General features: G+C 40.9%; 1 protein-coding gene across 4 annotated transcripts in view; it reads right to left on the reverse strand.

Moving 5' to 3' along the window:
* FRMPD4 (FERM and PDZ domain containing 4) overlaps positions 1–25392 on the reverse strand; it is a 490887-nt gene that overhangs the window by 30250 nt on the left and 435245 nt on the right. For all 4 annotated transcript variants that reach the window (XM_019495129.2, XM_014607778.3, XM_019495130.2 and 1 more), the window contains 4 exons: positions 18753–18798; positions 5810–5914; positions 3740–3847; positions 708–839 (listed from right to left, as the gene is read on the reverse strand). In XM_019495129.2, coding sequence (XP_019350674.2) covers positions 708–839; positions 3740–3847; positions 5810–5914; positions 18753–18798 — 391 coding nt within the window. The remainder of the gene's footprint in view (positions 1–707; positions 840–3739; positions 3848–5809; positions 5915–18752; positions 18799–25392) is intronic.

The raw sequence follows: 25392 nt of genomic DNA on the forward strand, positions 1-25392 counted from the left end.
GGAATTTAAAAATAAATAAACTTATGGAAGACATTTAGGAAGGAAAATTTCCATGTGAATGGTTAAAGGTTGCCAAAGCCACAAGCAACTATAAACAGAGTCTCCTACTGGAAAGTACTGGGCATCCTGAACTACCAGATCCAACTGTAATCAGCCTATAATTTTTATTTTCCAAGCAGCAATAAATAAAGTCACAAAAAGTGCATTACTATCTATCACCATGAAAGTGAACAGATTCTGACATCAGTGAATGAATACAGCAACAAATTTGGCTTAATTAGAAAGAAAATATGTTCACTTTCATAGGTAGCTAGTCAGGATTCAAAGTCTAATTCAAAATAAGCATGTAAAATAGTTTCAATAGACTGAGCAAGTTCTCAGGACTTTTGCAATGGTCGCTATAGCTGGTTATAACATAGCCAATATGAAAAGGATTTGAGACATTTTTTATCTTTAAATATGAGTATCAATGAAGTTTTCATACTTTGGTAATGGGCTACCAAAGCAACAAAGAAAGATGCTTACGTATTAGAAAAAACAACATGCTATGAGAGTCAGATTTATAATCCCATATAAAATTCAAAGAGTGCTTCATTCAGAGCCTGGAACTATAAATCTTCACAGCTTTTTAAAATTACTTCCTACTAATAATTTACAGCTTACCCATTCCCACAAATATCTACTTATGTATATGTTATTGCACTAACCTGAGTTAGAGTCTCCTGTTCATGTAGCAAGAGAAGTTTGGTTCCAGCTCCTTCAATTCTTTGCTCTAGCATCAGTGAAAAGTGTTCAATACACTTGATGGAAAGCTTTTCTTGGAGTGTTAAGATGACATCCTAAAATACCAAAGGATTTACAAAAAGTGATTAAAATGATGAAACACATGGGGTCCAAATCTCCACGATGTCCCTCTTTGCATCATTATGCAATTAGAAAGCAGAAGTAAAATACTGCAAACCAGAATGGTTGTGTTTTACTCTTGCTTTGTACAGGGGGAAATGACCACATGAAATACAAAGTAGTGGACATTCACGCTGTTTATGCTTCTTTGATTGAAATTTGGGATCAGATTATAACTGCACAGGAAAAACATAGTATCATATTTGTGTATGAAATCACAATGGATGGTCTTTTGTATTAAGTGACAAAATCTCTTACAAGAAGGAAGGAAAAAAACTCTTCTTTTGTAGTCTGCAGGCTATAGGTTGAGACTGGACACAACACCCTCTGGTTATGTGGATAAAGGCAGATTCAAACAAATAACCATATCTGTTCATATAGTGAATATTTTAAAAACTATCACTCAAATCTCTCATTAAAATGCATTAATATCCTTGAATTTAAACACAGATTTACATATTTTAAATACTCTTGGAAAGTTAACAATAACAAGTGCCTAGGGAGTGCTGGGTTTGTTTTCATTTTCACTGTAAAACTTGTTTTTTGAAGAATTATAGCTAGGCTCTTTTACATTGACTTAAACCAGAATATAAATGACCAATTCAATTGTAATTATTCCAAAAACAGCAAATAAACATTGAATTACCCAACTCCAGCTTTTAATTTGTCCATACCTGTTCAAGAATACACAATTAACATTTGTGTTTCTTTGTTTCTGTGTAAAGAATATTTAGATCATAAATATTTTAGGCTTGTTTTTCTTTTGAGTCCAATGGTAGATAGGAATGTGAAATACAAATGATCAGCTGTATTAGCGGGGTAATTTTTTAAAACATTTAAATTCATCCAGAAACATGTTAAGTGTACATTACCATCTAGATGCACAGAGTTTACTAAAGAGATCAGAATGAATAACAATCTAAGATACTTTTTAAAGAAGTTAGTCCAAAATGGATTGGGCAGATCAACAGATCAATTACACATTTTCATGGAACAACAAGAAATTGGTGCAAAGATAGCGTGTATGTTAGGGGACAAGACTTAAAAATATAGCTTAAAAATGTCACATCAACTGAATGGAAGCTACTAATCTAAATAACAGAAGTGAATTTTATATCGACTTGGAATAAATTAAAAAACCTACCCAATTAATCTGTTTTTATTGGAGCTTTTAATGTGTGCTCAAACACAAATAATATAACATGAATTTGAATAAAGATGTTTTTAAATTTATTTATCTTACATTGTGATATGAAATATTTTTAACTGTTTTATTATACCTTTCCCTGTATACGCTGAAAGAAAATGCAGATGTCTAGTTATGGAAACTGTTGTAAAAACATTCTCCCTTATTTAAAAAACACCTGATTTACTTGTAGCGGGTCTTCTAATCCAGTACCTTATACTCAAAAACTCAAAATTCCCTTAGTCTACTTTTATAAAGCTCCCTCCTTAAAACTCAAATTGAACAAAATATTTTTGAAACTGATTGAACATAATGAGATATTTACAATGACAATCAAACTGATAAAGTGAGAAAATCACTGAATATATGGAATACATCAGGTATTTAAAAACAGAATTTCTTAAAGTTAGTACCTAACTACTCTCATTAGCCTCGTTCCCAATATCTGAATTACACAATGAGGTCTCCAAAACTTACCTGTGACTTTAACCAGAGAGATGTCATGACAGAGCTTTCTCAGGACCTGACACAAAACTATGGAGTGTACTTCACAGAACTAAGGACTGGCACAAACCAGGTTCTATTCTGCTAGAAGTGCAAAGCGCAAACCTTTGATCTTGTTTCTGTCATACAAACATGCAGTCACATGTGTACATGCATGTGTGGTATTGTTGTGCATACATATATATTCCAGAACAAATCAGTCCCAAGGACAGGCTGACTGAACAAACATGATAGCTGTGTAGTCACATTGCTTAATGTACTCCTGGAAGGCATTTAGACAGTATGGTGATAAGCAAGGATCCTGGTTTTCTCTGATAACCAGCACCCCCCCTCCTCCACCCCCGCAATTTTCAGGTTAAAAAAAGTAACCCAAAATCCACATTTTTCCATAATAAAAATGAAACATCACTATACACACACACACACACACACACAGATAGGTTGATACATACATATATATGCATAGATCGATGTATGTATGTATGTATTACTGGTGTTTCATTTTGATCACAGAAAATTGGGGTTACTTTTTTAAACTAAAAATTGGGGATATTTTTTTTTTTTTTTTTTTTTTATCTGAGAAAGCCAGGATGCCTGGTGATAAGTGTGATAGAAGAAGCTGTATAAGAATGAAGTTTCATAGTATCTACTCCTTACTTGCATTAATTGTATGTGTCATAAATTTACCTTCTTTAGCCTTTCTATGAAATATGCAGTAGAAACAAGGAGACAATACACTGATATGAACAATTTAAAACCTTGCAACATTCCATCCCAAGTTCACTGGACAACAGGTTAGATGATATTCAATTAGTAGCAAACATCTTAATCTTCTTGGCTTCTGACTTTGCTGACAAATCATGCTGCCATTTGGCAGCAAATCAAGATGCTAGGTCCATTTTAATTAAGTTGCAGTTCACATTAAAATTATCACCCTTATTTTTGCTTCATTGATACTACATTATGTTTTTTATGGAAAGAAACACAGAGCAGAATATTATTACTTCTTAACTGCTCGTGGATACAAAGGCACTCATGAAGGAACATGCTCTTACAGGAGATTTTGTTTTCATCACAAAGACCTTGCAGAATGCTTTAATGTCATCCTTGGACACACACATTATGGAGCTTGGTAGATTTGCCTACCTTTATTGAAGTGCTGCAGTCAAACCGAAAAGATTTGGTTTGTCCATTTTCAAGATATACCTTCAGAACATTTGGCATAAAAAGAAGTGAATTGTCCTTAACCGTTTCCTGTCAAAAAATTAGTGAATCAGATTACAACCCCACTTTGCTTGCAATTAGAAGAATAGAATTTATATTCTATAGGGAAGAATGGCGTTACAGCAGTGGAGACTAGTGACATTTGAAAATAAGTTGTTGGCTTAAATTCAAGGCAGAATTAGCAGTGCCTATCCTGAGGGGACTCTACTGGTATGGAACAGAGCTGTAGGTCAGAGACCTACCAGTGATTAGACTGAATGTCCCAGATGCTGAAACTGTGGTACTAAATTAGCTTTTCCATCAGTAATGGATAGATCTTATTACAAAGACAACTATTAATGGTACTATATTGAAAGTCCTCTGTCCTCAATAAATCGATATTTTCAAGCTGTAGACAATTGAGTAGGTGAAAAAAAACAACAGTTTCTTCTTGTCACATGGATTTTTATTATGAAACCTCTTTTATATTGAAAAAGAGATAAATAAAACTTATTCAAATGCTACAAACTCGGCATAAAATTGTAAATTTACCAAATGTGACACCTTCCACCTTATGTTATTTTCTAAAATAGTATTTTGCAAGAAAGTGTGATTTATGCAGACAGAAACAGAAAATGTCTATTTGGAAATTCACATAACTGTCACATTATATTATATAATAAGACAGAGAAAATTATTATCTCAAACTGTCAAATCAAACGTGCTAAGGTCAAATACTTTCCTGGTATAAGTCTGCTCAGTTCCCTAAACATGCATCAGGGATGCACTGAGTCAATTATTTTTTAGGTAGCATACAGCATTTTAGGGATGTGGCCAAATGGTATAACAAGAATCCACAGCTGGATTCTGCACACCCATATGTGGGAGATGTTTGTACCTGGGATTTTTGTTCAGGCGCCTCTCAAATAACTTTCCAAGAAGTAACACACATTCTTGGGAGTCAGAAAACTAGACAGATGGAACTATATGCATCTCAAATAATGTTTCCTCAGGTAAGCTAAAAAAATCCATTTTAAAATCAAGGCGGCCAAATAAATGTAAAAAAACATTTCCTTGAATAAATGGCCTTTTTTTCTGTAAATATAAGAGTATGTGACATACAATATTTTACTGACTATTGTGGCCTCTGCAAATAAATATTTACACTAAAAAAGGTAAGGATTTAAATTTGAAATTCAGAATATAGTTTCTGAGTATAGAGAACTATCTATTTTACTGTACTTTTAATCCACAAAATTACATTACAGAGCCTCTACTAAGATAGAGTCAAGATAGTGTACTTTCTCCTCTCTTTATTGTCAGCAGTGAAGTATGAGCGATTGGTATCATTCACAAACAGCAATACCTATTGCTACTTTATAGTAAAACAATCCAGGAAGAGGGATGTAATAAAAATAAGAACATGGAGAAAAATAGAGAAACCAGTTATTGCTTTGTGAAAAGCAAATTGCCTATTTAATAAATGAAAATTTACAATTTGACTCTATGACTAGAAAGATGAATACAGTCTCAATGTCACTATTTTCTGGCAAATTATAAAAACACACATCCAAACTAGAAGTTCACCTTAAAAAGCTTTGCTTTAAGGAGTTGTTTAAGTTAGTAGCAATCTATTTTCCTGAGACACTACTTCACTGGCACTTACGGGTTTTCTAGTTAAAAAAACTGCTTTAAGAAAAAACCCAAACCAACAATTCTATAGAAGTAAAGCTATGTTGTACTAAACTAAGATACAAGCCACATTAACTGGACTTATTTTTAATTCAAAAGGGGACAATTGCATAATGCTCTGAGTCTTATTAATGGGTTTTATTTATTCTGAAATTTAAAAAAATGTGCCTGTCCAAAACTTGAGAATCAGGAAGACCCTTTTATATTTTCCATGATACCAGCAAAATCATTCTTTATGCGTTTTTCTCCCTCTATTGCTATATGGAATGTCTTTGGATAAACCTCAATTTCATCCCTAAAGTTAAAATGGTTGGTACTCACCGACACCTGGCCATTGATAATGACTTCTTCTGAGAAACGTACTTTGACAGGGTTGGACTTCAATCTTGCCTTTTTTGCAGCACTGATAAATGCTGATTTAGGAGACTTGAAGAAAGAAACAAAGACAATAAAATATATCACACAGTTCTGAAATTATAATTTATCCTTCCTGCCTGAGTGATCTGTTTCTTATATCACAGATAGTCTAGGTATTCAACGATATACTCTGAGTGCTGTTAATTGAATAATGGACATTAAATCAAACCATAGTATAGTATTCCCTGAGGTATGGAAAAAATAAGCAAGCAAAGCAGCATGCAATGATAGGCTACAGCTTATTCAGTGACCAGACTGGAGCAACATGAAGTGCTCTCGTTGTTAATGGAAATTCTCATAGGGCTTTTTCAATGATTGCTGTCAGACAGGCTTGTTTGCATGAGTAAATCCTGACCAGTGATCATTGGTGACCCTTTACTGAAACAAGGAATGGAAAACTTTGTATTGTCTACTGTTTAACTATACACATAAACATGTACACACATGCATATTGCCCCCAAAAAGTCTCAAATAGTTTTACAATTACAGTGGCATTATATTAATTCATTTCATATTTCAGGCCAGAACACAAGAAGAATTGGCAGGTTTGCCCTTTATTCCACATATATTATGTGAAAGGTTGTGTTAGAAACTTACCACCACTTACCCACTCCGACAACCATGATTGTAAATTGTCTACCAGTAATGTTATATGACAGAAAACACACACGAGACTAAAAGGGGTTCAGCAACAAATGCTAGTAGAACAGTTAAATAGATGGACATGAAAAGATTCGAAACATCAATAATACTCAGCAATTAAAATATTTCTTGTTCCAGGGAAGATTCCATAAAATCACGTTGCAGAGCAAAATATCCAGAATTGTGATCTTTCCCTGACTTATCTGAGTACAAGGCCCACGGCTCTCTAATTTTGAGTTGATCTTTTAATTAATGGATACCACCTTTGGCTCAACGTCACTTTCCTTGGCGCTCTCTATCGGGTTTGTTAAAATACACTTCTGGATACTTTGAAGAGAGGCTGAGAGAAAACAATACATGAAAGCACTCAGGGTTCATACTAGGACCTCCAGAAGGTTGAAAATATCACACAAAATAAGCATACAAATGCTGTACTAATTAACTGTTGTAATTTAAAATATAGTCCACTATTTAAACAAATGTATTATTTGAGAAATGTCAAATATGACAGAGAAACTTCAAGTGTTATGGTTTGGTCACCATCACTACAAACAATTCAAAGTAGCTATCATGGAAATAAAGCCATTGCCTCTCAAAAGGAGAAAAACTTTTCCTCCAAAACTTAACTTTTTTAGTCATAAGCCTATCTTAGTATTTTTCTTCTGTTTGAGACACCCAACTTATTATGGCTACTAGACATCAGCTAGCATATTAAAGAGCAGAAGAAGCTAGCTGCAAAACTGCTCAATGTTTCCATTGCATTCCTTTTTTTTTTTTTTTTTTTTTTTCAGTTCACTGAGCAGAAATTAACACCATAAACTCCAGAGCTCAGATGGTCAAAATCTGATTCTTAAAGTTTCTGGGGAAATTCAGGCTCTGGGTTTGTGTTTCTCTACAAATGCTTTTCTCAATAGCCTCGTTACCATAAGGTGATCAGGAACCCAAACCTCCCAACCAACAAGGATATTACCATGCCACCACCAGATAGACTCAAATCTAGAAAACCCTTCTGCAAATATGCCAAGAAGCTCTATGATTATAACAAGAGCATTGAAGAACAATGGAGGGAAACCTGGGCAAATACCAACCTGCCACAGAAATATATCGTCAGCCAATAACCCAGCCAGGATGTGACCTACCAAGAAAGATTTGGTCCTCTCTGAATTTCATCTGGACACTTCATGGAAAATATGAGCACATATTCCATTAATGGAAAATCAAAGAGATTCCAGCTTCCTCTTGTACGATACTGGGGGGCCATGCTGATTGCCAAGCTTTGCTTGCAAGAATTTTTCCTATATGCCAAAATTGGCCAACTGCTCTGTAGGATTTTCTCGCTTCTATCCAGCATCTCAAAGGTCTGGGCTTTGCCATTCTAACTGTGTTTTCATATCACTAGTGGTTCCAGTATGGTTGGTAAGTTTAAAAGGTCAGTTGTGAGGTTCTGTATCCCAACAGACTGCTTGGGTAGAGACCCTGAGCATGGCATTGCATGTCTCCAGGCTCTGTTAAACCTATAGTTTCCTTCATCTTATTCCTCCTACTATCTGAGTGGAGGAAAATAACCTGTTGGGACACTGACTTCCAAGATTTCTTGGGTAGGTCTGGGTAGGTTTATAGAAGTTGGGGCCATTTATGTCCAGTGAAATATGTGCTGGAAGAGCCCTGCCATGTAGATGAGAGAAATGGTTAAGGCTTAGTAATAATATTGTGGCTTTTGCATTTAACCATACAACTGCATAAATACTTCATTGTTTTCATATCTGTATCATCTAGGCTTTCAAAATTTGAGAATAAATGATAGTCAGCTGTTTCTAAAAGAAAAAAAAAAACAAACTAAAACCTTTTTTCCTAGACTTTTACAATTCATATATTTAATAAACTAAGGCCAGTAATAGAGCAGATGCTATGTGCGGTAGGTGATTTCCATTTTAATGTCTTCATATTTGTAGCCTGAGCATATCATTGATTAATGGATCACAGAGTGGCAGGTTCATTTATTTCTGATGCACCATCTTTAAGCCAAATGGAAGTCATTATTCTCAGTTAATGACCTTAAGCAGGAGGTATTTACACTAATGCAATCTGTTTGTCACTATGAGCTACGTGCATTGTCTCAGATAAAAGCATCCTAATTAGAATGAATTTTGCAAATGGGACAATACATTTCAATGGAGGATCAGAATATATAAACACCAACTAAATAACAGTGCAACATAACCAGTGCCAATAATAATAATTTGTTATGAGTTCAGATTTGTTTAAGCAGATTTAAATAAAACTGCCTTTCCTTCTGTGGCTTAGGATTTTATTCACACTGGCAACTTCAGTGATACTCCAGTCAACAGCAGCACACCCAAGACTCTTATATGATATCTTAAGGTGTTGTTATACAATTAGCATGTGCCAAACCTATGAATGTTAAATGGTATTTAAGTTAGAACATGCTGTGAGCAGTCACATGTTAAGGGTTAATACCATCGCTGACCTGCACACCTCTTATCTGGCACTAGAAGGCTGTCAAACAGGTGTAGCTAGGAGCCAGGATGCCTGGGCTCTGTCCTGGCTCTGGGGGAGCATGGGGGAAGTGGGGATGAGGAGGCAGAGAAGCATATGTGCTGTGGCTTCCTTCCACAGACTTCCTTTTATTCCAAAAGAAATCCTTCATGTATACATAAGCATTTTTTAAAAATAAAATACCAAAAAAAAAAAAAGAGACCAAAAAATCTTACATATGTTAATGTACTGTTAATAAAAGTAATAATAGTACTTTTAATAAAAGTAATTGTTAATAAAGTAGGATGAAGTTAATGAGCTGCCTAAAGAAAAGGGCTCTTAAGGGCCCACATTCCTGTCCTGAGATTGCGGGGAAAGGCTGGGGAGAGAGGGCTGCACTGCCTTTTGCTGACCCAATCACAGCCATCCTGACGAGATCCCAGACCCTCCAGCCTTCCTCAGATAGGGCTGCACCTTTTGCCTGGAGCCTGGAAAAAGCTACAAAAAAATAAATTAAATGTGGTTACTCACGCTTAATTGAATTTTTCCTATACTGCCTGGCCATTTCTGCCAAGAGCTGTTAGCTTTTCCTGGTCACACACCTTGATGGGTGATGTGGCTTCTCTGCCGTGCCTATTCCTGTTTTGGGGTAGGTGATGGGTGGAAGAAAGCACAGGACCACTAAGGTTTAACATTGGGGAATATGGAGCTGCTAGGAGCATGGTGTGTGCATCCCCTCAGGTGCACAGCCTTCCCTGGAGAGGGCTAAGCCTTTTGCCTGGAGTGCTCAAGCAACAGAGGCATACCATGAGAATGACAATGGGTGCTTGGAGTGGTACCATGTGGGCTGGGGTCACACCCACTGGGGGCAGATGGAGATGTTGGCTTAGGGCCAGTACCATCCCATCAGCAGAGGAGTTTGGGAGGGTGGTAAATTTGTCCATGGAGAAGGGGGCAGAGGGGGCTGGGAGCAGTGAGTCCTGGGATGCTGGAAGACTAAAAGTTGCTCATTTGATTTCCGTGGAGCAGACACGAGCTGGGTAGCATGACCCAGAGTTAACCCTCACCTGAAATGGCATAAGTTTCAATTCATTGTCTTAGCCCCAGTTTTTCCACTTTAATATTTAGATGTTCATATTTTAAATGCCTTTAGTACATAATGGTAACATGTAACAGTTCAGTTTATCGTTTAACTGGAGGAATAAGGACTGAATACCTCACCTAATCAACATATTGGATATTACAATCCTAGGGTAAGGGAACACAAATGTTTGGAGACCTTTCACTAAGGGAAAGTTTCAGAAGGGCAGGAGCTCTGTACCAGCAACTCCCCTTTTGAAACCTTTCACTTTAGAAAGGTATAAAGGGGTTCAAGTTCACATCCCAAGAGTCCAGATCCTAGAAAGGAATACATAGACTCAAGTGCTTAAGCTCACGTGGTGTCCTATAAACCTCAAAGGGTCTGCACTTGTAGATGTCTTGGCCAGATAAAGAATTTAGAGATCACTGTGACAGAGACAGAAATATTTTGTTACCTTTTCTTAATTGGAAATCAATTATCGCTAACTTGACAGGAATCAAACTTGCAAACTTTTATTTGTAAAAAGAAACAGGTCTTGTTTTAAGTGAAACTGTTATCACTGAATATAAATAAGGATCTACCAAAGTCGAGGCGGCTGCCAGCCAATTTTGTGAGCAGACCAAAGGCCGGGCAGCCATTTTTGTGGGTGGAGTACAGCAGGCACCCCCATGCCTCTGATTGGTTGAGAGGCCCAGTGGCCCTGCCCCTCACTGCTGATGGGCTATGAGGGCTGTCCATCTTACGGGCATTCTACAATTTTGCACAACTCCCCTCAGAGTCCTCTTGCTGGTGGCAGGGCTAGTGCCAAAATTTATGTTTAACAATGTTCACAAAAAACAGATATTCAGCTGAAGAGACTGCAGGTAAAAAAGCAACAAAAAAACCCTTAGACAAAATGCTGTTACCAAACTAAGAAAAGAGAAACAAGAAGGGAAAGGCACTTGAGCAAAATGAGCATCAAATCAGAGGGGAACAGGATTATTTTGAAAATACACATATTGGGATATATCCCATTTCAATATTAGGTGTGCTATGGCTGATTGCTTAGAATTGGTCTTTAGTTTAACATGAAATAAAATGTTCCAAGTGGAGCAGGAAAGAGGGAAAAATGTATTAAGGATTTCATGACTTTTTAACTTTCACAAAATGTGTTGACTTTTTGTCTGTCCCTTAAGTCTGTGACACGAGTCTAAGTTTAGCAAATAAATATGTCAACTGGAAGGGGATTTAAACAAGTTATGTGGAAGAGCATGTAATGTCAATAGGCAAATTAAATACAGCAAGGCCTAGCCATGAGCTAAACTGCCCACTCAGGCTAAGTACAAACAGTCAAAAAGCCTGAGGCAGAATCAATTTAATCTACGCAGGTTTCTCTAAGTTGCGTAGACTGGGCTGATAATGAATGGAGCTCATGTTCACTCTTCAGCTGTGAAAGACACAATCCTGTGCAGGCAAGGCCAGAAGGCAGGGAGCATTCAAACATGCCTCCCAGCCTGCTAGCCATTGCCAAGCCCAGCTGAGTGGCAGCCATCCCTGACTGGCTGCCTGGCACACTCCCCAACTCCCTGCTCTCACTTCTACAGGGGGGGGAAGAGTCCCCCATCCTTGTGCTGGGTCCCCAAGTCAGGCATCTGCCCATGTGGGGGTGGGGGGAACCCTATGCATCGGGGGAGGTTTCCCCCGTCCCCACCCAGGCTTTCCCTGAGCCAGGGTTTGACCAGCTGCAGGGTTCCCCACAGCTGCCCAGACCCTAGCTGTGGGGGAGCCGAGGCTAGGGTGGGGGAAATGCCCCAAGGTTTGGGGCTCCCCACCTTGTAGACAGATGTAAGCTCAGGGCAGTAGGCACTGGGACTGGGGACTGCTCCCCCCCCCGCAGGAGGAACAGTGGGAAATTGGGGGCAGATGCCAGGCAGCCAATCAGGGACCCCACTCAGTTGGGCTTGGCAGCGGTTGGCAGCCTGGGAGGCATGCTTGAGTACTCAAGCCTGCACTGGCAGGACCAGAAGGCATGATGAGTCACTCAGCTGTGGTGCTGCCCATGGCTACCCAAACCCCACAAGGCATGGGGCTCCCTCCATGTGGCCAGGTGCCCAGCTCAAGGGGGGTTGGCACCAGGATGGGGGGGACATCTTCCTCCCACCCCCTTGCAGGACAGAGACTGGCAGTGAGTGGGACTGAGCAGCCACTCTGGCCTTGGGGTGGGGGGAGAATCTTCCCCCCCCCATGTGTGGCTCCTCATCGTTGTACAGACTCTGGCCTGAGGGGAGCCCAAGCCAGGGCAAAGAAAACCCCCCAAGGCATGGGGCTCCCCCAACTTGGCCCCCACCTGCATCTCCTTCTCCTCTCCCCCTTGTGGGTCAGAGTTCATAGGGGGTGGTGCTGAGCAGCTGACCCAGCTGCATGGGGTGTGGAGATGGAATCCTCCCATGGCCCAGGGCTCCATGCAGCTGGGAAGACCAGAGCTTGGGGGCTGGACCTGGGGCAGTGTGGCTCTGTTCCCCTGCTGCCTCCTCCCCACTGCCCCACAGGGCTGACAGGTGCAGGCAGGATGTGGAGCAGCTTTGCTGCCTCAGCTCTGTGACAGGGTGGGAGCAGGGCAGGGCCAGCCCAGCTTGGTTGAAGCAGTGGCAGAGGCTTAACACTCCTGGCCTGCAAGGTGGAGCTAGTGGGTCACATGGCATCCTGAGATGCCAGGGCACTGCAAGGTAACTTGAGTCAGAAGGGAATCTGGGAAAGATGTTGGATAGACCATTCTAACCTAAAATGATTAAATTTGATACTACATCCATTCAGGTCTATCTTAAACTGGGTTCAGCCATTTTGAAACTGGTCTAGTGTGCATGAATTTCTGTTCTGTTATAGGGTTAGACTAGTTTCTGATCACTTATACTGGTTTGTGTGTCAATTCTATCCCTAGCCTCAAACTAGATTGTAAGATTATTGTAGGACAACAGCAGCACAAGTGCAAGCCAGAAAATACAACTGTATTTGAAACACTATTGAACACCAAGAACTGGAAAAGTAGATGCTTTTTCCCTGCATGATATTTAACCACCCTAAAGTGCTAATGGATCATTTTCAGCATATGCTACTTGTTAAACGCTTGAATTTCAGTGCTGACGTAGATGCCATATTTCTGACATTCATTAAGGGTTTGGGTTTTTTTAAATAACCAATTTAAAGTTATTTAAAGTTGATAGTGATCTATCAAAGCTATCCAATTCTATTTTGCTATTATGAGAGGAAATCTTGGTGTAGTTATGGATCCTGCACATATACAGTATATGCGTTCCAGATGAAGAGTGGCCAATACTTTTTTTTTTTTTAAATAAAAGAATCATGTCAACCAATTCATTCTATATACACAAATCCAAGTCAATAGACATCCTAGTATACTGTGATTGTTGCACTAGTGAAACTAAAATTTTGTTCAAGACTTTGTGGCACATTCACTTGTCCCTTTTGTCCAGCACATTTGTCTCCAAATCTATAATATACTGACTTCCTACACAGTAATATCGGCCTTAGCAACTCAGTAATCTGCTACTTCCCTTACGTCTCTGGCTGCCTCATGTGGAAACAGTTGCTGTTACTTACTCAGTTGTTAGAGGTACAAAGAAGACAAGGTGCTCTACACTATATTCCTGTCCACAGCCTAGTTTGGGATAGTTCAAACCCTACTTCTGAAAGTACTTTTAAGCCTGTTTAGATTTAGCCTCTAAAAGGAAAGGACCAACAAAACCAGCCTGCAGGCAGGAGAGGGTAATGAAGGAGGGCAAGAAAACTAGGGGTAGGAGGAGGAAAAATACAACTAGAAGGGCATCTGAGAAGAGAGAATGAGAGAATCAGTTGGATCCTTTTCCATTGTATTGACTACAGTTAACTTGGTTTAGTTAGTGTCCATAGTAATTTTTCTGCTGTCACAACTGCTACTTGGATTTTCAAATGCCTCGGCCAAATTATTTGTATAATCTCAACAGAGCATATCCAAACCAAACAGAAAACATAGTTAGCAGGTCCTGCCTAAACATGAAGACAACCAGGTACCAGCCTAGACTTCAAGTAGATAACACTATTAGTGTCATGGTTACATCCAAGTGTCATGGTTACATTTAATCATGTTGTATGCAGACAAACTTAAAATGAGGTCTGAAACCAATTGATTAAAACTTCATTTCAAAGTTGTACAATAGACAAGGTTTGAGGGTGGAGGGTAAAAACCCCCCAAGGGATGCAGCTTTCTTTTCTTATAAAAATTGGTTACTTTGCACTGAACTACCAAGTTTGTATGAACAAAAATCATGAGTCATGTTAAACATATAAGACTGATTTTAATATAATATTTATTTAAAAATTCATTTGGGGTTTCTTTTGGCCTTCTGATTCCTGAGTCTTTGGGGTAAGCTTGCTTCATGTTTTCAAGCTTCTTTTCCAAAGTCACAAGGACAAGAAACTCACTTTTATTTAGTCCAAATAAAAGCTGAGGTTCTTGCGATTCCAAATGAAATCTCCTCAATGAAAAAAATAAATATCATGAGACTTGTAATAAAATCATAAGTGAGAAGTAGGTTCTACAATGTCAGCATAAAGCAACATAATTTACTATAAAGTTTTACTTTACTTGATTTGTACCTGTGTATGCCCAGACCAGAAAAAAAATAAAATTGGTTTATTTAACACCTTATCTTGAGGTGAAATCCTGGCACATTGAAACCCATGACAAAATTCCTATCGACTACAGCTAGGGTCAGGAATTCAGGAAGTTAAAAAACAAGAAAGCAGCCAACCAGATTCACGAATAAGCTCCATTCACAGAGTCTGAATCCACAATGAAATGAATTATTTGATTTAAATAATGTGTAAAATTTAATACAATATCAATGGGATAATAATCCACTTGCAGAATAAAATGACTTCCAAAAATAATCAAATACCAGACTTCCAGCAACTAAAACTTTAAACTACTCTAATTGTTCAATCACTTTCTTATCATAAAAGACAATATTCAAATTAACCTGGGAGAGATTTATTTGCTTTGTTTGATTGATGGAAAGTATAGAAGAGCACTGTGTTTTGATTTGGCTGTAATGAAAATGAAAATGAATGAGCTTGGGCAAAAGCAATCTGTAAAAGTTTTTTTTATGCAAAGGCTGGAATTCTATTTCATTTTTGTACATTTAACTGATGGGTTTCTAGCTGTGTAAGTGCCAAAAGTGGCATTTATGTACAGGTAACAATTCTTTCCCCCCTGCAGTGTGAATGCATAAGTAGGTGCATGTAGACTGAGCACGTGCAGTAGGCCATGTGTGTATGTGGCTATGTACATGTACCCATTGTGGATGAGTATCAGCATCTAACTCCTGAAAATGTAGGCTGCCAGAAATCCACAACCAGTGGGTGTCAGATAGAGACTGAGGGGCGGCTCCCATGCTTTAGCCCCAGCGGCTGTGTACTTTGGGCAGCTAAGATGTGGAGGCACATGAACAAGCTGGGAGGTGGAGTACAAGCCAAAATGTGTGTGGCTCAGTGAAACAGATGCTGCTTGGAAAGGAGAAGGCCCTGAGCTGTAGTTGGGACTCATGGTCCCAATAGGGCTTAAAAAAAAAAATAAAAAAAAAAAAAATAGATCTCCACTATACTACTATCCTCCATTCATTTTAGATAACAACTATTAAATGTGGGCAAGAAGAGCTCAGCTTCAAAAGGAGCAAAGGTCTGGATCTGTGTTGTGCTAGTTTCAACACTGTACTAGAAAGTCATAAACATGCAGCTTCAATCCCCTCCAGAACATTAATTTAAGTTATGCTCGTTTTATCTGCAGCTGTAAGGAATAGTTAGTAGTAAACATTAAAAGGAATACATGGTCTAAAGAGATCAAACAAACTTAAAAATAACATAAAAAACCCAGTAAACCTGTAATTTCCCCTTGGCAGGCATTCTTCATGAAGCAGTGGGAATAGAAAGTTTCTCAGGAGTAGAGTTGGTTGACATCTTGCTAACTAAATATTTTTGTCAAAAATAGTCTTTTTTTCAAATTTTACATGAAAAAAGATTCAGGGAGAAGTGTGTTAAAGGAAAGGGGGAAAATAATATCCCAAACTATCAAATATCTGCAAGAGACATTTTTGTGAAACCACTTCTTTAATAAAAGAAAAATGTTTTTGAATTCTGTGGAACAAAAATAATGTAAGTATTTTCCATAAAAAAAAAATCATAGCCATTTTTATGAACAGCTCTACTCAACTCAGGATAAGGATTTTTCAACCAAACAACTGTTAGGATACTCCAGTACCCAAATTCATCTGATTACTAGTATTCCTCTTTCACAATGGAAGGACAAACCCTAAGGGTGTTTATAGATGTGCTCTGGGAGGTGCAGGGGGTGCTTTAATTAGCAGTTTAATTAAAGGCAATCAAAGTGTCATGTGTATCAGTGTCCCTGCACTGAAAAATGGCGGTGGGACGCTTTGAACTAAAGCTCATCAACTTAACTTCAGTTTAAAGCACCCCATTGCCATTTTTCAGTGCAGGGATGCTGGTACATGCGATGCTGGACTCTGCTGGAGGATGGTAATTACCATGCTCCAGCAAACTCGACTAATCAAGTCTACTCTGATGAGCAGCCTCCTTGTATGCACATAGGAGCCCTAAGAGGATGCCCGTGTTTCAGTCTAGGCATGACAGAGGCATGGGTAGAAATATCCAAATTAGCTTTAATCTAGCCAGCTCAATTACTCATAGCAAGGAAGCGATGGTGGCAGGGTGTTTAGCACGAGTTAGCTGCTCGAGGGCCCAAGGTAGGCTTGTAATCATACATTAATGTAGCTTAATTGCTATCAGTACCCAAATTAGGTACAGAAAAGCTAGCTCATGTACACAGAGACATGCTGAAATCACATATTCCAACTGTGTAGACATACATGAGAGGATTAGCCTCATTTATGCATTTTCTGGGGTTGCAGCATCCCCAAAAGAATGCAACTATTGTCTCTTGGCCCAGGAATAACTCAGGCCCCAAGCCTCAGTGTATATGCTATGGGGTGCAACAAATACACACATGAAGTCGATGCACATGTAAGATTTAATTTAATGGCATGTTCCTCATATAGAAGAGGAAGAAATATTTAGTTTACTATTATTAATAGTTTTCTTGCATTCAGAGCTATTTTTGCTATTTAATAGCTCTTGGTGCTATAACAAATGTGTACAGTGCCCTGATGGTACCTTAGGTCACATTTCTTATTTGATTGGCTCCAAGCAAATGGAGGATTTCAATCTCCTGGAAGAAAAATCATATTATGACTTACCTTCCTCTCTGGTCCAACTGCAAATGTTTTGACTGTGAATGCCTTGAGCCAGCATAGCTTGTGAGGCCCCAAGCATCCTTTTAGTTCACTTTTTCTTGGGGTTGACCCTAAGGGATTTCTAGTCTTATTTTAGTCACCACTGCAGTTGTTTAGGGTACAACTTCACTGCACAGTCTGGTGGGCCATGAACATAACCACATAGGCTTCCAATTCAATTAGAGGCAGAAGTACATCCAACCCAACTTATACCATATGATCAGTATTTAATAAAACAGACCACTGCACAACATGACAAAGATACTTTCTTCGCATGGCATTAACAGAAACAAATCTGCTAACTGATAGACCAAATTGGCTTATGAAAAAAAATTGTGATTATGGTAGTTTATAGCCAAAGGGCATGTCTACACATGCATTTAAGCATGACTAAATTTAATGCACATTAAGTTAATTCACATTAAGCAATTTTTGGCAGGTGTCAACACGTGCAAGCACTTGGCACTAAAGTCCCTGCAGCTCTGCCATGTGCCCCTAATGGCTGGGCAGACCTGGCACAAAAGTTAGTGCTGGGTTGTGTCTAACAAGTGCATTAATGCGCTTTAACTAATCATGCCTAAATTTGATACCTGCTATTGCAGGTATCAAATTTAAGTGCAGTTAGCCTAGTTTTGCCATTTTTTATGCACATTAAGGGAACACACATATTGACACGCACCCATAATGCACATTAAATTAAACTAATGTGCATTAACGCTTCATTGTATAAATGCCCAGTCACACAGTACATTCCTACCAACTGACACTAGAACCTCTTTTCACCCTTCTTGTGTAGTAAGGCCCAAAGAAGTTCAGGACCAATTAGCATACAACAAGAGTACACAGATGTGAAGAATGACCATAACACTTAGCTGCCTATGCTGAGCCCAGGATTTCAAATGGCATCATTTACCTAAAGAGTATATTCCTCTATGAAGTCTCACAAGAGTTATAAGCAGACTGGGAAAAAAAGAGGTTAAGCGACTTGCCCAAGATCACCTAGCAAGTCAGAGTGATTGCTGGGAAAGGAACTCAGCATCTTGTTGTAAGCATGAGACATACTCCTAGAACAACTTAGAAGATGCCAGCTATTTAAATTATTGTAAAATTGTCTTGCTGATGTGGACCTTGGTATCTAGTCTTACATTTATCTTTAAGACCATAGCCTCTGTTTCTCCCATATTTTGTATCATGCAAATAAGTTCAAGATTTAGAGAGAAAAGAGGCAGAGAAAGGCTGAATATGTTGCTAGGAAACCAATAGAGAAAACATTATAGATACTTACAGGGTAAGGCTGAACAACAGTAAGGAGGATTGATTCTTTGCAGCTTCTGTAAGGTAATAAAAAGTAAAACTTCATACATTCATATACTAAAGATAGGAAGTTTTCAATTTTTAATGAGGGAAATTGCAATCTTGTAGCAGCATTTATTATAGACTATCAGAAAGACAAATAACATGCCCAAACCAGAATAAATGTACAAATCAAACATTATGTAATATAACGATGAGACCTAACATGACCCTTATCATGCAGTTTACATTGGGAGATATTTGCTCTGTCAGAGAATTGTGTACTGCAATAATAGCTTTCTCTGCTGAATACAGAATAGCATCAGATACATCAAATTGGTGCATCATTTTTAAACTACATATCTCTTTTGCCTGTTTACTAAAATGCATTAATTTCATATGCTATCCAGCTTCTGCAGATTTAGGGTCAAATTCTCCTGAAGACAATAGTGATACAAGGATGAAAAAGAAGACAGAATTTAGTCCTGACCAAATCCATAAATTTATCTTTGGGAACTGAAGGAAAATAATATTTGAGACTACTCCAATCAGAATAAAATATATATAATTCTTTCAAAGAAATACCCTTCTTTCAAAATTTGATAGCTCTTCTGTGGTAGTAAACCAATGAACTTGGAATATAAAAGTAGCAGAGCAGGCTATTTTACAAGACAACTATAAATTCTATACTAAGTGGGAAAGAAAACTGAGAAACTTAAATTATCTGAATCACTTCATTGTGTAAAGGACAGAAAAATGCCATTTAATTGTCAAAATGAAAAAAGGAAAACCTAAGTCAATATTTCTTTTATTACACTGGTTACAGTCTTTGCTTTTAGGGTTTTATATCAGCTATGGAAAGGTTAGTTGCCAATTTGCTGAGATGGAGTTGATTTCCTGTTGGTTTTCCTAATTTCAAACATAACTAATTGCCTATTTATGTGATTTATTGCCTGGCTGAGTGAAGTGCAACTCATTTGCATGCTAGAACTATTCTATAGAACAACCTAAAATAAATCACAATTGTACTGGTTATATATGCCATTGTCCTGTGCTGCTCATTCACTCTATTGATGTACCTTTGTAAAATCAATGGCATTCTTGGTGGGTAAAGGAAACAGAGGACAGATCTGAGGACTGCTAAGAAAATCAGTTTGGATTGTCAGGGTTGGTAAAGTCAGCATTTCCTTGCTTCCAACAGCTCATCAGAGACTGGGTCAATGGAACAGTTCTCAAACCTATTGAATTCTACTCCACTTAGTGGCACTGCACAAGAGTTAGGATAAAATTTGAACATATATTCTCATAACTTTATAGTCAAAATAATAAAACTTCTGCAGTTTTCATTTCTACTTCCCAGTAACTGCAACAGGTGCATTTGCACATGCGGGCATGTGTGCTTGCAGCAGCTCAAATAGGAGCGGCAGAAATTTGAGCCTGGGATTTTTGCCTCTGCATACATGCCTGGATGTGCACTTTGGTGTGAGGCAAGTTGTGCCACTTGGGGCAAAATAACCCTGCCTGGCTCCTCCTGGATCTGCAGCCAGGGGGAGCGAGAGCTTGGGGCCAGTACCTGTGCTGGCCCCATTAGTATAAAAACCTGCCCTGTGCTGGCCCCAGCAATATAAAAACCTGCCCTGGTGAGCAGCTCAGGGCTACTTCCATCAGGAGTTTGAGGCCCAGCCAGTTGGTATCTGGGGACACTACCCTTGGTGCCATCTGGACTACCAAAGCAGCCCTAACCTGGATTGACCCCTACCCACTCTACCCACTGCAGTAGTCTGGCAGTGAGGGATGCTGCCTGGCTGTGACCTGATGCCACCTGCAACAGCATCCACCCCCTTGGACCTGTGGCCCAATGGCTGTGTTCCTGCTAGACCTGGATTGGGTGCCCCCGCTCTGCCATTTGGGCAGCTATCACCCAGAAGATGTGCTCCTTGTGGTGGCCACTTTGAACTGTCCAAGTGTGTCCTCTTGGCCCCAAATGGCCAAAAGGTCAGCCACCTTCTCTGCTCTCCAAATGGTTCCCAGCGTTGGCCCTGGACAGGCTCCTCTGCCCAAGTTTCGCCATTTGTCTCACCAGCAGAGATCCTGGTGTTCCCTGTTTAAAAATTGCAAATTATCTGATAAGAGACCCAAATTCTCTCATTAGAATACCCCAAATAGTGTTCTTTTGCTATTAAAATGAAATGCCACTATATATAAACAGATCAGCTGGGCAATATTTTATTAATATATTTACAAGTAAAAGCAATTTGGAAGCCTACTAGTGCCTCTATCATCATAATAAAATACATTCTAAATATCTATACACTTTGGTATTTAATTTTGGCTTTTTTGTCATAGAAAAATCAGAGCTGCCCCTACCCACTTCACTCACCAGAATGTACAATGCTGAGCAACACTGATATGCCAGTGTCCTACCCCTGTCCTTGCCCCTCACTCACAGCCCACAGCCTGTCCTACCCCCCAGTCCCCTCGCTCCTGATTCACAGGGTCAGGGTCAGGGCCCGGGCCAGGTATGTGGGTGAGAGGTTTATGGGGGTGGCTTGGGGGTGTAGGGTTTGTGGGGGGACTGTGGGTGTGGGAAGCCATGTAGGGGAGGGGTGCTCAGGAGGGGTGCATCCCCTGCCCCCCTGCAGGGTGCAGCCCCCTGCACAGCTCATGGACTGCCCCTCCACAGGACCACAGCCCCTCCAGAGGGGCCACAGCTCCCATGCAAGGGCCACAGCCCCCCTGTAGTGCCCACATGCCCCCTCAGAAGGGCTACAGCCCCACCCCCCATGGCCCACAGCTCAGCAGCCATCAGGGAGCTCAAGGACTCCTGGCTCAGCCCCCTGCTCCAGTGCAGGGCATCATGGCACAGCCCTGGCTGCCTGGCACCCAGCGCTGCCTGTGCCACTACACACAGACCCAGCCTGGTTAGGCACAGGGTCATATGCCTTCAGGCAGCTCTGGGCCACTTGGGCTGTCACCTGAAGTCTGGTGCCACTTGTGAGGACTGTGTCGCACTGGGCCAGGTCCTGCATGCATGGAACTGGCCTGGCGCAACAGCACATGGGGCCCATGCATGCAGGACCCAGCCTGCCAAGACATACAGTCCCCATGAGCGGTGCTGGCCCCCGGGGGACAGCCCAAGCAGCTTGGAGCTGCCCGAAGGTACACAGGCCCGCGCCAAGCTGGGCCAAGCCTGTGTGATGTGGCACAGACAGTGCCGGGTGCCAGGCAGTCAGGGCCATGCTGCACTGCCCTGCGCCATGAATAGGGCTGTGCCAAGAGGGTCCCAAGTGCCCTGATGGCTGCTTTTGCTGTGGGGGGGTGGGGCTATGGGCCTTGCAGGAGGCAGGTGGGGGACCAACCCCTCCCAAACAGCCCTCCCACATAGTCTCCCCCCATACATGCACCCATATACTCCCAGCTCCAGTTCCCCCACCACCCCCAGTCCCTACTTACCTGAGGATGGAGCCCGGGTCTAAGTCCCTGCAGCCTGCATGGCTCCTTGCCCACAGGTGCTGCATCATGCTGCAGCAGTGGAGCAAGGTGAAGCCATAGAGACACTTTGGCCAGCTACCAGAGCATCTCTTTGGAGGACCTAAGCCTCTGGTTGCCTGCCCCGCTTGTTTTCTACATGTATTTTTTTGATACCTGCATATCCAGGTATCAAATTTTGCACCCATGCTGCAACTAGGCAGCGCGGGCAACATTTTTTGCTTTTAGCGTGCCTCTTGCCACATCTCAAACTGCTTTGAGATGCAGCAAGAGGCATTTGCAGCACTGGCGATGCATAGAGGGTACACATGCACCCCCTGAGAGTGCTAGTGTACCCCTTGACTGGCCACATTTGTTGATTAGGTGATGGGCAGGGAGGGCAGGTGTGAGTGCTGGTGCCCCCCTGCAAGTGCCAGCTGGGGAGTGGAGCACCATGGCACTCCCAGAAGCAGCCACAGCAATTGGCTGTCTCGCGATCGGCCATCAAAGCACTCCCCACCCACCTGTCAGCAAGACTGGCCACAGGGGGACCCCCCTGACTAAGGCAGCACCACTTGCTCATGACATAATGAAAGTGAATAACCTAGGCACAATGGAAATAAATACATTTTAAAGGAAAGTGGTTAAAAGGGGAAAATTTACAAGAACTATACGTAGTGTGATCTCTGCAAAGAAAAGGAGTACATTTTGAAACAGATATTACAGAAGGAAGTTCCTTAAACCTCTATCAAATGGAAGTTTATTGTTTTACAAAAATCCCAGCCCTTTTAAAAATAATATAAAATGGCAGCAACTCTCTCACTTGTTTCTGAGCCACACACTACATTTTGAGCACTCAAAGACACAACAATAAACTCATATTATTTTGTAAATTTCCCACTAGAGATGGGCTATCTACCTATTTATTTATGTCTGCATCCATCTAGATTGCTTGGTAGAAAGGTAGACAAATCTGTAGAGCTTGTAGCTATGCGATAGACTGCCTCCAGAAGATAAATACTTCAGGTCAGTCTGACCACTTCAACTGCCTTCAACCTACTAATCCACCTTCTCAGCTCTTAACCTAGTATTCCAATCCCCTGAGTGGCTTAAACAGCTGTAATTTTAAAAAACCCAATTTGCCACAGAAATATTTTCCTCTTTCCAATCCCCTTACATTAAATCTCTCTGATGACCAATATAGGCTGAATTCATCTGGGCTAGTAATAGCTTTTTTATACTAAAAAGGTCACTAATTTTAAGTCTTTTCTTGGGGCAATTCCCAGATTCTAATAGGACCATCACTTGTGCTAGAAGGGCAAGAGATATTGGATCATAAATATCCATAAGGTAAAGTAAAGCCATTTTTTGCATGTGTAACAGGGCCCCTACCCCATTACTAGGGAGACTAGGGTTTGGGTTTGATTTCGTTTTCACTGCTACCTGCTCTGGCTCAACCTCCCTCCTCCCCCTGCCACTTCTTCATTTCCACCTCCTTCTCTCTCTATACACACATGCACTCATTTCTTTTACAATCCCTTGTGGTCTGAGTTGGTGGGTCTCTGGGGGATGCCACAGTTTGCACATAGAATGAGAATGTAAAACAAGATGGGTGCTGTGTCCAGGTACAGAAAGAGCTTCATGCACCCAGGAGGCAGAACTGAAGGGCCATGCGATGAGAGCCTGCTACATAAGCCCAAGCCTTAGGCCAGAGCGGGGAAGTCTGGCTGAGGGAGCTGCCAAGGATGTAGGGATGAAATCAGGAAGGCCATAGCGCAATTGGAGTTGCAGCTAGCAAGGGATGCAAAGGGTAACAAGAAGGGTTTCTACAAGCATTTCAGTAGCAAGAGGAGGATCAGGGAAAGTGTGGGTCCCTTTCTGAATGGGAGAGGCAACCTTGTGACATAGGATACAGAAAAGGCTGAAGTGCTCAATGCCTTTTTTGCCTCAGTCTTCACAGGCAAGGGTGGCTCCCAGTCTACTGCACCAGGTACCACAGCTTGAGGAGGAAGTGAGCAGCCCTCAGTGCTGAAAGAACAGGTTAGGGACTGCTTAAAAAAGCTGGATGAGTACAAGTCCATGGGGCCAGATGGGATGCACCCAAGGGTGCTGAGCAAGTTGGCTGATGTGATTGCAGAGCCATTGGCCATCATCTTTGAAAACTCATGGTGATCAGGAAAGGTCCTGTATGATTGGAAAAAGGGCAAACAGTGAGAGAAAAAGGAGAGTCCAAGGAGCTACAGGCCAGTAAGCCTCATCTCAGTCCCTGGAAAAAATCATGGACCAGATCCTCAAGGAATCCATTTCTAAGCACTTGGAGGAGAAAAGGGTGATTAGAAACAGTCAGCATGGATTTGCCAGGCGCAAGTCATGCCTGACCAACCTGATTTCTGTCTATAACTGACTCTGGATTTGGGGAGACCAGTAGATGTGGTATACCTTGTTTATAGCAAGGGTTTTGATACAGGTCTTCCACAACATTCTCCCAGGCAAGCTAAGGAATTATGGGCTGGATGAATGGACTGTAAGGTGGATAGAAAACTGGCTGGAGCACTGGGGTCAGAGAGTAGTAATCAATGGCTCAATGTCTAGTTGGTAGCCGGTATCAAGTGGAGTGCCCCAGGGGTTGGTCCTGGGGCCGGTTTTGTTCAATATCTTCAGCAACAACCTGGAAGATGGCATAGAGTGCATCCTCAGCAAGTTTGCAGGTGATACGAAGCTGGGAGGGCGCTGCAGGAGCAGTAGATATGCTGGAGAGTAGGGCAAGGATTCAGAGTGATCTAGACAAATTGGAGAATTGAGACAAAAGGAATCTCACGAGATTCAACAAGGACAAGTGCAAAGTCCTGTACTTAGGTCAGAACAATCCCATGTACCAGGACAGGCTGTGGGGTTGATTGGCTGGGCAGCAGCTCTGAAGAAAAGGTCCTGGGGGTTAGTGGCAATAAGCTGTCTGAGCCAACAGTGCAGTGAGCATACTGCATTGCATTGGTAGGTGTGTTGCCAGCAGGTCTAGCAAAGTGATTATTCCCCTCTATTCAGCGCTGGTGAAGCCACATCAGGGGTACTGTGTTCAGTGTTGGGCCTCCCACTACAGAAAGGATGTGGACAAGTTGGAGAGAGTCCAATGGAGGGTGACAAAAAATGGTGAGGGGGTGGGAGGT

This window comes from Alligator mississippiensis, chromosome 1 (genome assembly GCF_030867095.1).
Source record: "Alligator mississippiensis isolate rAllMis1 chromosome 1, rAllMis1, whole genome shotgun sequence".
Classification (NCBI taxonomy): Eukaryota; Metazoa; Chordata; order Crocodylia; family Alligatoridae; genus Alligator; species Alligator mississippiensis.